At 35.2% G+C, this 14,344-nt stretch overlaps 1 protein-coding gene across 1 annotated transcript; it reads right to left on the bottom strand.

Annotated features, from left to right (window-relative positions):
• Positions 1-10,786: 10,786 nt before the first annotated feature.
• On the bottom strand, positions 10,787-13,633 carry LOC149544832 (proline dehydrogenase 2, mitochondrial-like). Its single transcript, XM_089795408.1, has 4 exons — positions 12,917-13,633; positions 11,684-12,332; positions 11,085-11,325; positions 10,787-10,989 (listed from the first exon to the last, which is right to left on the bottom strand). Exons 1-4 carry the CDS (start codon positions 13,568-13,570, stop codon positions 10,947-10,949), a joined length of 1,587 nt encoding a protein of 528 aa, XP_089651534.1. The 5' UTR covers positions 13,571-13,633; the 3' UTR covers positions 10,787-10,946.
• Between the last annotated feature and the right edge of the window lie 711 nt (positions 13,634-14,344).

Here is a 14,344-nt window from a genome sequence, read left to right as displayed (position 1 = left end):
TTGTAGAAGCCCTAAATGTGACTTTTAATGTATTTTATAGAGCTTGAATTAAGTTTTTAGTGCATATAGTTAGAGATACAATGGCTAGATAGTCGGTTTATGATGTTACTGAAAGGCCAAGATGTGCACTCAAGAAACATCCATTTATTTCTCTTGTGGATGATCCATTAGGCATATTTTTGCAAGTCCCATAAAATGTGCTTCACGTAGAAGATATTAGAAGTTGTACCCACTACAAGATAGAGAGTATAAGAGATTAGGATATACACAAGAACTTAGGAGTCATGTCTAACAATGACCTAACTTTGAAGTCTAAGTATATGCACTTGAATAAGTTGAACCTAGTGCAGTATATGTTTTATACTGAGTTTGACCACCATGATTGGACTCGAATCATTTTGAGTAGGGTACATGATGAAATGTTTTGGTTAGGAGATGTGCATGTCACAATTGATAATGACCTAATTCACAAGGTCACAAGACTAAGTAATGAGGGATGCAACCCTGTAAATGAAAAGAATGTAAAAATATGGTTGAAAAAAACCTAAATACCATATTTGATGGAAGAAACATGAAGGTTGATACAATTCAGGACAGAGGAGTAAAGTTATTAAGATTGATTTTAGGATACAAGTTTAACCATGGTTCAAGGGTTAACTCAATAGCATCTAGATTCTTACATGTAGCTTATGTAATGAAAGTTAAGGAAAGGAAAGTGAATATGTATGAGATAATCAAATTAAAGTTACTAGACAAAATTCCAAAAAAGAAGAAGACCAAGAATTAAATCTTCAGATTTGAGTCTTTATTAACTCGTTTATTTTTCTATGCATCAAGGAAGTTCCCAAGGATGAAAAATTGGGAAGGTAATGAATGCACAATGAAGATGGTAACTCAGTGTTACAAGGCTAAATTGGAAAATGTCAAAGATAGTGACATTGACAGGATGATGAAGAGTTTTTAGACTGAGATGAAACAGAGGTACATAATACCTCCTTTCATGGTAAAGAAGTATAAAGATGATTTATTTTTCATGGTGGAAACAAATAACACATGCATGGAGGCAGTTGAACCAAGGGTAAAATTTATTGAGTTGATGAGTTATGAAATGAGTGCAAAACTCATTGAAGGGTATGCAAAGATCATACTCTAGTCAAAAAGGGATATTGAGTGCCCTAGATGGGGTACCTATGATGAGAAAGTGAGAGAAGTTCATTCTAAACTTCATAGAAAAGAAAGAAAGAAGAAAGTGGAGACCATCCTTAATGATTTAGGCATGACTCGAGAAGAATTCAATGAAGTTAAAGGAATTGCACTTGAAATGAAGGTAAGTGGGAATTCAGAGTTGATAGCAGTAACACCTATTTCTATTGCAAAACCTTTCGTAGGTTTAACTATTATTGAACCAAGTGCATAGGCATCTTATGCAGTAGTTGTACAAGAGAAACTAGTGAGAGCTTAGAGGTAGCTAGAGGTTGAGACACCTGTTGCACAGAGATAGTTAGAGAGATGGGTGAGGTGAAGCAAGAACCTACATCATCCACCAAGAAAAGGGTTAAGCAGACCACAAGTGGACCTGGTAAAAGAAGGAAAAATCTACAAGTTAGTGCTTTTGAGGATTCTGAGGATGAAACCAAGGATAGACTAGTGGAGCAAGCAACAAAGGAAGGAAGGACACAAATATGAAAGAAATAATAGAAGCCAAAGGTAGAAAATCATTAATGAATGTAAAATTAAATAAAGTATTATAGTTTGTATAATAACATGGATAGAAGGCAACTAGAAAATGCCATAGTAAGGAATACGATTTTGTAGAATAAGAGATTTGATAACATTTAGAGTAAGATTCTAGAGGGCCTATTTAATAGGTTACTGAATAGAAAGAAAATACTGACAGAGGAGGACACCAAGGTGAGGGAAACAATGATCAGTAAATTATGTGAAGTGAACTCTAAGGAGGACTTGGACAAAAATTTGAAGGGTATTGAGCCCTGGCTGAGGAATAAAAGAAGAGAAATTTTTTTGATGGGAGGAAATTATGAAGATATGAGGAAGGAAACAAATGAGGCCATTGTGAAATACATGACCTCAATACCTACAATAGCTAAGGAGAGTGTGTTGTCTAAATTTGAGAGCCTAGTGTATGTGCAAGTGAGTACACTTTCCAATGATGAGGAAGAAGTTGAAGAGATAGTAGGTATCCTCACCACCACACATAATTATGGGTACTGAATCAATGCAAGTGGATAGTACACATGTAATAGTGGATACAAAGGAGAACCCTTTTGCAGGGTATGAGACATCCATTGTTGGCAATATCACAGCTTACTCAAGCTCTGATGATGGAGAAGAAGAAAAGGAAAAGAAGAAATGGGTTGAGGAAAAGAAGAAAGAAGAAGAAAGAAAGAAGAGGCAAGAGGAAGAGGAAATGAGGAAGATAACAGAAGAAGTTTCTAAACTTCAGTAGAAGTGGAAGATTGTATTGCAAGAATCAATATTCTTGCCCAATTTGAAACATGTGGAGTCAAACCTTGGGAAGGTAGTTTTTTAGTATGAAGCTGACATACCTTATGTAGCCCCAACAATTATACCTATTACAACACCAACAACTAGCCCATCATCAATAGTTAAAGTATTGTCATCATTATCTGATGATGATGATGATGATCAGAAGGGATTGATGAGCTCTTTGAGCAAATTGTTTGAGAAGAATAAATCTGTGAAGTCTTTGAAAAAACTCAAAGTGAAGTCTTGGAGTGAATGTAGAAGATAGTCACTACACCTATAGTTAGTCTAGACTTGCAGTTAAAGGCCAAGGAATTGGTGAAGACCTTTGATGAGGAATTCACAATATTATCTAAGGTAGCTTCAATGCAAGACCAAGCAAAGTATAATGCAACACTTTTTGATACAATGTGCACAAATGTAAGGAATGATTTAGAGGCACTTGATGTATGCATCAAGGAATTGAGAAAACATATTGATGAAGGTAAGAATTTGTATGGACAGTGCACACTGTCATACAAGTACCTAACATATTTTGAGAATCAAATAAAGGGTTAGTTGAGTGATCTTGACACACTCACTATAATGATACAACTCCCTAAGGCCAACATTGAATATTGTGGAACAGAAGTGGAAAAGATTCATAATGTGATCAGAGGTTTGGAGTCTAATAAAGAAAAGGTTGTAAAGAGGTTCTCTACTCTTATAGAAATCTTGTCACCTAAGATTAGCATTTTGCATAAGCAATTGGAGGAATGTCTTATAGAAAAGATTCCCTATGATAAGTTTTCTTATATTGACTTGAGCACAACTTAAGTGGCATCTTATGCACTATGTACATTGATTAGTATTTCTGATACAGTGAAGGGGAATTGCAAGAAAGAAGTGGAAAGACTGTAACTTGTATATGTAGATTTCGTTTACAGAATAACAAGTTAATCAGCAATAGGCCACCCAATTTTTGTATACAATTTTTGACACCTTTGTCATTGATGTCAAAGGGGGAGTATTAATATGTAAGGAAAATTGTATGATTGTAATGTAGATGTAAGGGAGAGTATACTTATGTATCAATGTAAGGAGTGGTAAGGAATGTAATGATCCATCAAAACATGAATAAAATTGTCATGTTTTGAAGGCAATTATGGTGTAGTTACTTTTATTTGTTTTGTTATGTATGACATTATTTTGGGACTTAGCCAATTTTTCCAAATATTTCCATCAATGCCAAAGGGGAAGATTGTTGGCAATATGGTGAGTTAGATATCTTGATAGTTTTCATTTATGACATATATTCAATATTTCATTTATGCATCTAGAGCTAATTGTCTAAGTGTTAGATAGTTTGCAGCAACACAAAGACAAATATGATGTGTACGAATGACACACTTCGAATTAGTTTATGCATAGTTGATGATAGCTCTATGAAATTTTCATGATGACATATGCCAGTTTGTAGATGTGTACAGACATTACGACACAAGTTATAGTTGAAATACCAATACGAGTATTTAACAGAGAAAAATAGAGCATAGTAGAGAATCAAGTTATACAACTTAAGGAATTATTTTGGTAACAAAATAATTACCAAGTCATGATGAGCCGACTTTGTGGATATTAATCCATAAATTATTTTATATTATATCAAACGTGTGAAGACATGAAGGCTGACTGAGCAAAGAATTATTAATTTGCAAAGTATAAGTAGAGATCTTATCTTGCACAAAGAATGTGAAGTCAATGTGATGAGATATGACATGCAAACTATTGTACCAAAATCTTGAAAGATTTATAAGCCTTATGTGATGCGAGATCTGATGTATGATCAAAGAAAATGTGAATTATAGCAATGAAAAAGTATTGCATGTATATCTACTCTTGTGAAGAACTTAATTGTATAATTGCATGTTAGGGTAGTGGGCTCTTCTTATATACATTATATTTGATGTACCAAATGCTAACAGGGTTGAAGCAACTCCTAACAGGGTTGAGGCTTCTAACAAGACCTAGTCCTCTAACAAAGACTTGAGACACTATATGTACTTCATAGACTCCTAACATGGTCAATATCATTAACAAGATCCTTTTGTTTAGTAAATCATCTTGTGGATATCATCTCCACTGGAGTTTTCCCTTAGCTAGGATTTCCCTAGTTAACAAATAATGGCATTATGAGTTCTCTATGTGTATGGTTATATTTATTATTCAACATTGTTAGTTTACTCTCATATGCATGTTATATAGTAATTAACAATATTCAGTTGTGGGCAAAAGTTTGTAGAGAATTGATTCGCCCCCACCTCTTAGTATTATTCATTTCTAACAATAATATCTTATAAAGTCACAATGACCACATCAGTCCTATACAAGCAACTGAAAATCACAATATAAACACTGATCAATACTTCAAAGATCAAATCACATTTATCACAACATTCACACAACATCATAAAACAAAACTCCCAAGCCTTTGGTAAACATCCTAATTGGTCAATGTACTAAGTTTAACCCAAACCCCAACACGAAATAAATTATACATATCATCAAGTATTTATAAAATTTTAGTTAAATAGTTAATTTGGTTTGTAATCAAAATTTCATAAAGATCAATTTTCACAATATCAGTTCAAGTTTTCATTTTCAAAAAGTCACATTTGCTAAGGTTTTCTGAGTACACAAGTATTTCAAATGATCCACAATCCATTAAATTCCTCCTTAGTGCATAAAACATTTTCATATAAAATGAAATACTTCTAAAACAATGATCAGAATTTTAATAAAATCTCTTAATTAAAAAATGAAATTATAATTTTTAATTTTTAAATATATATATATATTTATTAAATTAAAAAAATATAACAAAGTCTTTTAATTAAATATCATTAAATTTTAATAATTATTATTATTAACTTCTTAATAAAATAACATTTAATAATTTATTAATAATTATTATTATTAAATTGCAAGCAAGAGCCTACAACACAATGGTAAATTGTGAGCCTCTTATTGAAGAGGTCTTGGGTTTGAATCTACCCATGCTTAATAAAATAATAATAATTAATAATAATACATAATAATTAATCTTTGCTTCAGCCTCTTACCGATCAAAAAAATTATTATTATTAAATTTAATAATAATATAATAATAATAATATAATTAAATAATAATCATTATAAATAATAATTTAAAAAATATATATTTTTTTAACAATTTACAAATTCGAAATTATGGGGTGGTCGTCGCACAACCTAGCTGTTGTTATGACACTCAAGGACTGTGCGACAGTCTTGGCTGCCATAATCTATGATAGGTAAGAAGGGGTGTGGCACCTACCCACCAATTTTATTTATTTTTAATATATTTTAATATTAAAAAAACCAGCATTATTACCAATTAAAAAACCAGCATTATTACCATATTAATAATTTTATTACTACGGTATTAATACATTTAAAAAAATACATTTCCAATATAGATTTGATAGGAAAAAATAATTGTAAACAATCAAATTCATTAAATTAAATTTTGGTTTTCATTTTGAAACCCTATCTTGATCTTAGTTTTCTAAAAATTCAATTTCCCAATAAGTGTTTTCAATAATGAATAAAAAAAAATCTCAAACAAGGGTTTCAATCCAAAACCATTTTTGAAACGAGATCCATAAACAATCACAAAGAAGACAGAGGGAAAATTTGAATTAATTTACTATGATAATCTCAAGCAAAATTCATACCTCGATCTGATGCTAACTAGACGAGTGCTTAGAGATTGCAAGAATTCCCATCTCTTGAAACCCTTTTCAAAAAATTGCTCCTCCAAAGCTGTGTGTAGAGAAATGAGCTCTAATTTCTTAATAAAGAGTTTTCCCCTCTAGGGTTTTAGTTTTACAAACACGCAAAGCCTTTTCTTTATCATTTTAATTTATTTTAATTTCATGTGCAAACTTTTTGAATTTAAATTAAAATAAAGTTTATTTAAATTTTTCTCACTTACTTTTTCAATAAAACAAGACGTGTTTAAAAAGTATATTTATCAATTTAACTAATAATAATATTTAGAGTTCATTATTAAAATGAAACTCTTAATTATTATTAGATTAAATAAATATAATTTTGTCAAAATAGATCTTTAATTAAATCTTTTAAATTTAATTCTTCTATTTAATTAATTTCTCAATTAATTAAATTTGCCTAAAATTGATTTTTCTTTATAAAATTTATGTTAAATTAAATCTTTTAATAATGTCTTTATTTGATTTAATTATAACTAAAAATCACAACATAGCCACCAATATAAATAAGAACACCTATCTATAAAACAAATTACGGATTCAAACTTAAGGGTCAAAATCTCAAATTCACGTCACTTTAACGAATTCGGAAGGGTGGATAACTCAAATACTTGTCCTATATTCTAGAACAATTGGCTTAGGTTTAGGAATTGGACTCAAGAACTATCTCCCCTCTTTACCATTGAGATATCACGATAGGGCACACTCATCCTAACAATTCAGTGAAGTTGATGCCCTTTATTTGCAATCTGCATAAAAGCCAAACATGTACATATGCATATGAATCTAAACAAAATAGACAATGGTAGGGAGTGGTACATCATGTAAATATTGACTAGCAAGTGACTATGACTCCCTCTCTCAACCATATCAGAAACATCAAACATAAAATAAAACATACATGTACACCATACACATGTAAGTATGGGGCAAGTAACCATAGAAAACCGTATATAAATCATTCATCTAACTATCATCATGAAACAATTGAAATCACTGTATGAATGTATGATGCATCATCATTGAAAGAATAAACATAAATACATGAAATAATCGAGTATTAAATAGCTCATCAAATATATAAACTAAGTATGAAATGTGCTTCGAGCCATCATCAAATATATTACCCTTGACACCAGCCATTTACACCTTCCATTTTGTGCTGCTCAACCATTTCAAGTACGAGGCGAAAATCTCCATTCCCTTTTAACTTTATTCTTCCATGAATGAGAATATAAAGAGTATCAAAATAAGAAAACAAGGAACCCAACACTCCATGAGGGGTTGTTGCTGTTAATTTATGAGTATTTTAAAGCTAGGACTATAAGCAAGCATGTCAAAATATAGGAAAGAGGGCAAGAAAATTAAAGGGGACTCTGAGGAGTCCAAAGAGATTTACTCACCTTTGGAAACAGAGGGAATTCTGGAAATGTACATGGACTCTAAGGACTCGGAGAGCCCGCAATGGAGCTCGGGGAAAATAACCCACATTTCTGAAAGCAAGGAGAAGGATGTGCTCCTGGAGCCCATAAAGGATAATGACACCTCTTCGAATAGGGGTTATAATGAACAGGATGATGGGATGAACATGGGAGGAGAAAGCATAGAGGCAAAGGAGAATATTAGGGAGGTGGAAAGCAAGGAGCGAAGGAAGAGAAAACGAAACATTACTACCAAAGTGCCAGCCAACAAAGAGAAGGAGGCAATGGGGACTACTAATCGCAAAGGGAAAAGCCTGGCTAACAACAAGGACAAACAGGGGGAGGAAAGTGAGAAGTTGAAGGAGAACCCCATTGACAGGCTGGAGCAGGAACTTGACCACAAATATGATGATGTGGGCACTACCACCTATAGATGCTCGGTTACTAGGAAGGGCAGGAAGGTGGTATGGAGGAACTTTGACAATGCCTCGGCAAATTTAGGCATCAGAAGGGAACTTATCAGAACCTAGGTCAAAGAAAATGAAGAAGGTATGATCCAGCTGGGGGAGCTTATTGATCCGGCCCTGATTATCCTCAATGGCATTGCCAAGGAGAATCCGGAGATGGATGTTCTGAACAATGCAAAAAATAGTGCAGTGGACGACTACAGGACCACTAAGTGGTTGTTCTATGAAATCCTCAAGCTCAAACACAGGCCGAGCATTATGGAAAGAGAGACTTATAGCCTCAAAAATAGGGTCAGTGAGGATGAGCAAAGTATTGACAAAAAAGTGGATGCAATGAACACAAGATCCCTTGAGATGGACAAGACTATACAAGGCATAATTGAGCAGAACACTTTCATTCTCAAGGACAATGAAAATATAAAAAAATTCATTCACTTTGGGGAAGGTCAAAATATCTGTAGGGAACAGGATTAGGACATCACCCTTAAGGACAGGACTTTGGAGGAAGGAGTCAGGAAACGAACCAGATCTAGTACCAGGAAAAAAGATACTCTAGCCCTTGATGTAGAGCTCCTGGAGATGAAAGAGGAGGCAAGCAAGCTGTCCGAGCTTGAAATTAACGCCCCTAAGATGCTCAGAGACATCCTTTGATGCTCCCTGGCCTTTGGTGGCCGACCCTGGTTTTTTGGTGTTTCTCCTTGGCTTTTTCCTATTTTTCTTTTTTGGGAGATTGTTTCTTTTTCTTTTTGGCTCTCGGTAGCCTTAATGTTATACTATTGACTATTTTATCTATGTCTGGGGTTTCAGGGCCCTTTTAAAGCCTATTTTCCTTAATCAAAAACATCCAATCAAACTAGGTAACCGAGTATCACTAAATCATAACACAACCATAAAGGCTAGCCTAAAAGAATTTGGCAATATAACATGAAAAGTAAACTAGGGGTAGGCACTACATTACTAAAGCAATATTCCACCCATAAAGCTATAAAGGATAATGAAAATCCCTAATTACAAAATCAAGCATCCTTCCTACTTCTACAAAAAAGGAGCTTTGGAACAACCTATGAACATCCTTTTGATATTAATTAAGATAAAACCCTAAGAGAATTTAACCATCAAGTTATTTGGCTACTACTGACTAATAATTCTCATGAGTTGTAGAGGCAATATTATAAGATTAATCATAAAATAAACAAGCGAGACATTTAGAACAATGAAAATAACAATTCTCTTGCATAAAAAGAGTGCCTAAAAATAGCAAGTACTTAGCTATTTTCATTTTAGAAGTTTTGTGATTTTGTTGAAACATGTCACATTAAATAACAATTATTACTTTTCAAAATTACTAATTTTATTCTTAGACACAATTCAAATTTATTTAAATTTATTTTTGAAAATAAGCTCCCATAACCGTCAAGTTAATTATATATATAAATAATTGCAACTTCCTCTCTTCAAGTAATTTTCTAAAATCAATTTTAAAAAGATATGTATTGCCAATATTAATTAGAGTGGAAGTTGAGAATAATAAAGAGCCATGTGAATATGTAACTTTAATATTAATTTAATAAAAAGAAATTATTTGTGAATATATAACTTTAATATTTAATTAATAGGAAGAAATAAAACAGCTTAATCATTCATTGATTAGAGAACCTGGTGAAAATTAGATTTTAATCAGAATTTCCTGATTCCACGATTGTTGGAGATACATTTTTGCAAAGCGAAAGCGTTGGGTGTGTCAGTAAGATAGAGACAAAATGCGCATTTCATTTTCAATTTGTCTTTGTTTACGTGTACCATGAACTCTTAACAGGAAACCCATTTCGAATGTATTTATAATCATTTTCTGTCCCTTTCTTTTTAGCTATTTTAGACAACCGATTTAACGTGTATTTTGGTGGACAGATAACGATAGATGAAGTAGATCCCACCAATTATATAAGACGCTTTATTTTAAATTTTTTTTTAACCCTCTACGTGCTTTTTAAATACTTTTACTTTTGCACGAGTAATTTAAAAATTAAAAACTAACAATCATTTGTCAGTTGATTCTGGAGTTGGGTGGAGTTGGGAGGTGTACTAGCTTATATATATATATATATATAAAAGTCGAAAGTTATCCTTCTCAAGGTGCCTATAATGACGGTGTCTAGTCAGGATAAATTCAGCCACTAAGAAAAGCATAAATGTACTGTAATTTTTTTTGCACTGGTCGTGGTTGCCTCTTATTGATTTTCAAAATTATTTATCATTTTTGACTCTTGATAAAATAAATAAATAAATGTATGTAAGATGGAATATATTAACGGGTTGTGGAGATGAATATACGTAGAGAATTCAATGTTTACATTTTGATTGTGCCATCGTAGAGATTTACAACTTATAATGGTATAAAATATAACACATCTTATGATCCCTCACCAAACCATAACTTGACCCAAACAAACGTTGGCGATGTGTAGGTTGCTTCTCGTGAACATTGGAGACAAAATAAACTATTTTAAATCAAATATTAAAGAACAGCATGAGATTTTAAAAATTATAATTTGAGTTTTAAACATGATAACTAAAATGCACAAGATAAATCACACCCACAAGCTTTAAATAAAGCATATAAGTCGTTCGCATTCAAGCATAAAACACGACTTACATCTAACTTGAGCCATGAAAAAGGCAGCCTTTAATCCGGGCTTTCATTGCAAACATTTACAAGATCATTTTTCCTTCAAGCCACAACAATTTTCAGGGAACCAAGCTTATTAGCCTGTGACAACCGCCTGCAATCTTCTGCTCAATTCCTTGCTGAATCATAGGCAAACACAAAATAAGATTTACAACAACAGAAAAGTTTTAGTAAAAGAATTATTGCCAAGTATTTTGGGCATGTTTGTTTTTACCTGATGAGTTGACGATCTGCACCGGTTGTGGAGAGAAGCCCTCTGTTTTCTTCAGCCCTTCTAATGAGGTAAGGCATGACATGATCCACCGGCCCAAACGGAAGATATTTGCTTACTTGGAATCCTGCCTGAACCAACCCCAGCGAGAGGCTGTCTGCCATTCCCTTCAGCTGTGCAAACTGTACTCTATCATTGCCCTTCCTAATATTCAATTCTTCTGCCTTGCCTGCTGCAGCCTTGCCTGTAACCAACAAATTAATTACTAAGACATTGTGTGCAAGTACAAATAACTTTGACTGATTGCTGCACCAATAATTATTATACCAATGCTTCACTTAGATCATTATGAAATGGTTCTGAAATCTCTAGTAAGTTTTTGGAAAAAATTAGGAGTTATAATCTTGAGTAAAAAATGCTAAAAATGATTATTAATATATTATTAAAATGAATGATTAAAATTCTTTCCCTATATTGTTTAAGAAGTGAAGTCTAATTTAACCTCTGCGTGCTTGTCATAACAGATTCTTAGCACACACTTTCCGTATTGATTTTAACTGAATGGAGGTTATGAATGGTCAAAAGACGTTTGTGTTTTATACCAGAATGGAAATTATGAGTGGCCAGCACGACAGATGCCTCTGCCATGGCAGCTTTCTCCATCATGAATCCTGCGCATGCGTCGTAACACCTGTGCGTGTCTTGTATGGAGGAATGGATCGGCGAAGGCGCGCCCAGGGAAGCTGCCAGCGCGGACTCCCTGCTGATGTAGGCGCCACGTACGAGCTTCAGCCCGATCTGTATTCCCCTCCGTGTTGCCTCGTCGGACGCCAGTTGCAGACGTGGCAGCGCGTCTTTCAAATACGCCTGGACGGTGCCGTACACGACTGGTTTGGCAGATTTGTTGAATTCCAAAGAAGCAGAGAAAGTGAAGTAGTCTATGGCGGGCTGGACGGATGTGTATTCCGCGTCGATTAACAATGGCAGCGAATTTTCCTCGCAAGATTTGCAGAGCGTACGCAATCTCTGTTCGGCCAATTTGAGGTCTTTTTCTTCGGTTGCAGTCAGTGGTTCAGGAGCAGTAGCGGTGTGGTATGTAGGGCTGGAAGGCGCTAAAATAGGGAGAGTATCTTGCATCCATGGAAGGCTTATTTGGTCCGGATGGAGGTGCCGCCATCTTAGCAGGTCGCTAACTCTTTCTAGCAGAGGAAGCGGACATAGCGCTGTGATCTTCACGCATGCAAAGCTAACCTGAAAAACAGAGGAACGGACTAAATTTAGGAAACATAGCCGAGATTTAGCAAATACAGAAGCTTCTGGCTAAATATTCACAGAGCTTTAACCTGTTATGGATTTGAATAGAGTATTTGAGCTATCAATGATAAATAAATATCTCAACAAGGAAACAAATTGTTGAAATCCCGGAGAGAAATTGCAGGCATATTCCGAAAATGGAGAGATTTTCTAAACTTTAGCAAATTCCCAAAACGAGAAGATTTTTAAAAATTTATAGGCAGATTTCAAAAACGGAAAGATTTTCAAATTACGGAATCTGAAAGATTTTTAATTAAAACTTTATAGGCAGATTTTCAAAAACGGAACGATTTTCAATACTAAAAAGGCAAATTCCGGAAACTGAAAAAGATTTTTAAAACTTTACAGACAGATTTTGAAAAACGGAAAGATCTTCGAAACTAAAAAGGCAATTTCCGAAAACTGAACGATTTTTCAAACATTACAAGCAGATTTTACAAAATGGAAAGATTTTCGAAACTTCAGAGGCAAATTCCAGAAACGGAAAGATTTTTGAAAACTTTCAACAGAATCACTCTTACCGAACCGGCGGGGAGTCGAAGCGTGGTCTGGACCGTATCCAGAAACCCTTGAAGGTTTTGGTCACAGGAAGCATTATCAGTTGCGTCTTCTAGGCTGTAATCAAGGATTCCTTTAAGTCCTAATTCCCACATGCGCTGCAGCGTGGCCGAGGCCTCGGCCACGTTCTCTCCCGCGCAGAAATGCGAATACGCGGTCTGTTTAACGGCCTGAAGCACAGGAATCCTAAAGGCCGCGTATTTCAACAACGGAGACTTGAGCACCTTAATACTCAGATCAACAAGAGGCTCGTAGGCAACAAGGTAAAGATTAAAAAGCGTCGACAAAAGTTCCGCGGAGCTCATCCCAGAGTACAAAACCTCGCCATTTTCGATCTGCAGTTTCCCGTGATTGATAACTCCCGGGTGCACTACATCCGTCGCGCCTAAACAATCTCTTAGAAGAAAAGCAGGCCCCTGGGCGGAATCAGACGTCAGGCAACGCGAATTGAACAAACCCTGGCTTGAATCGCCGCCTGGTTTCGAACCGCAGACCTCACTGCTACCGACGAAACTCGCCGAGACTCGAACCTCAGACCTCTCGAACCTATTCCTCAGACCGCCGAGAAGAACGTTCCTATTTCCTCTGGATGAAGCCACCAATGCTCGCCATGCCATTACACCTCCAACAGGTCTCGTGTTCGAATCCCTCCTCGCTTATTCACAAATAATAAGGAAACTGAATCCCTCCTCCCCCCTCCAGCTCGATTTAAAGACCTGGATTTCTTTTTCAGGCACTCGTTGCCTTTTACCGTTGACACCGGGCCGTCCAGTCACCGGAGCGGGGACATGACCTGACACGCAGACCGGGACACAATCCGACGTGGATTTTATCACGAAGCAGGTATATAGCGTCATTTGTCGGGAGTTTGAAGCTCGCTTCCGGCTGATGAGTGTTCACGTCAACATCATCCAACCTGGCACATCCATATCCAGCCTGTATTCTCGGGAAGTGGTGAAGGTGACCTGGTTTGATTATGGGGCGGCGTGGTGAAAATGTCGGTGCTGTCGGATATGGGATCAAATCTGCCATGATATGACGTCATTGTCAACGTCAGCGTACAACTTTAACCAGCTTTGTGCAAGTTGCATGTCAGTCGGCGGGGAAATTTAATTGCATGACTGACCGCTCATATCGTACGGAACGGTGTACATACCGTCCCAACTCTGTGGAGTGGACTCCAAGGTCTCTGGAGAGAATATATTCCGTATCGTTTCAATAACGTGGGATAGAATCCGCTATTGTCCATGCAAATTACATGTTTTGAATGCTTTGTACAATCTTGTCAGATTAAAAAGGAAGATGGCCACCAATGACTTTTTTGTTTTTGTTTTTAGAAAATAATTTCTAATATTTCTTATCACTTTATATAAATTAGAATATTTACATTC

The sequence above is a fragment of the Cupressus sempervirens genome, chromosome 8, assembly GCF_028749045.1.
Source record: "Cupressus sempervirens isolate cs-2001-9-10 chromosome 8, ASM2874904v1, whole genome shotgun sequence".
NCBI lineage: Eukaryota > Viridiplantae > Streptophyta > Pinopsida > Cupressales > Cupressaceae > Cupressus > Cupressus sempervirens.
Note: the sequence above shows the minus strand (reverse complement) of the source record. Positions and strands in the feature narration are given on the sequence as shown.

What these genes read in the sequence shown, in the direction of transcription:
- LOC149544832 (XM_089795408.1), bottom strand. Translation starts at nt 13,570, where the DNA reads ATGGCATGGCGAGCATTGGTGGCTTCATCCAGAGGAAATAGGAACGTT. An exon ending in TTCGACTCCCCGCCGGTTCG is followed by an intron (nt 12,333 to 12,916) that starts GTAAGAGTGATT and finishes TCTGTTTTTCAG; the next exon opens with GTTAGCTTTGCATGCGTGAA. An exon ending in GCAGATCGTCAACTCATCAG is followed by an intron (nt 10,990 to 11,084) that starts GTAAAAACAAAC and finishes CCTATGATTCAG; the next exon opens with CAAGGAATTGAGCAGAAGAT.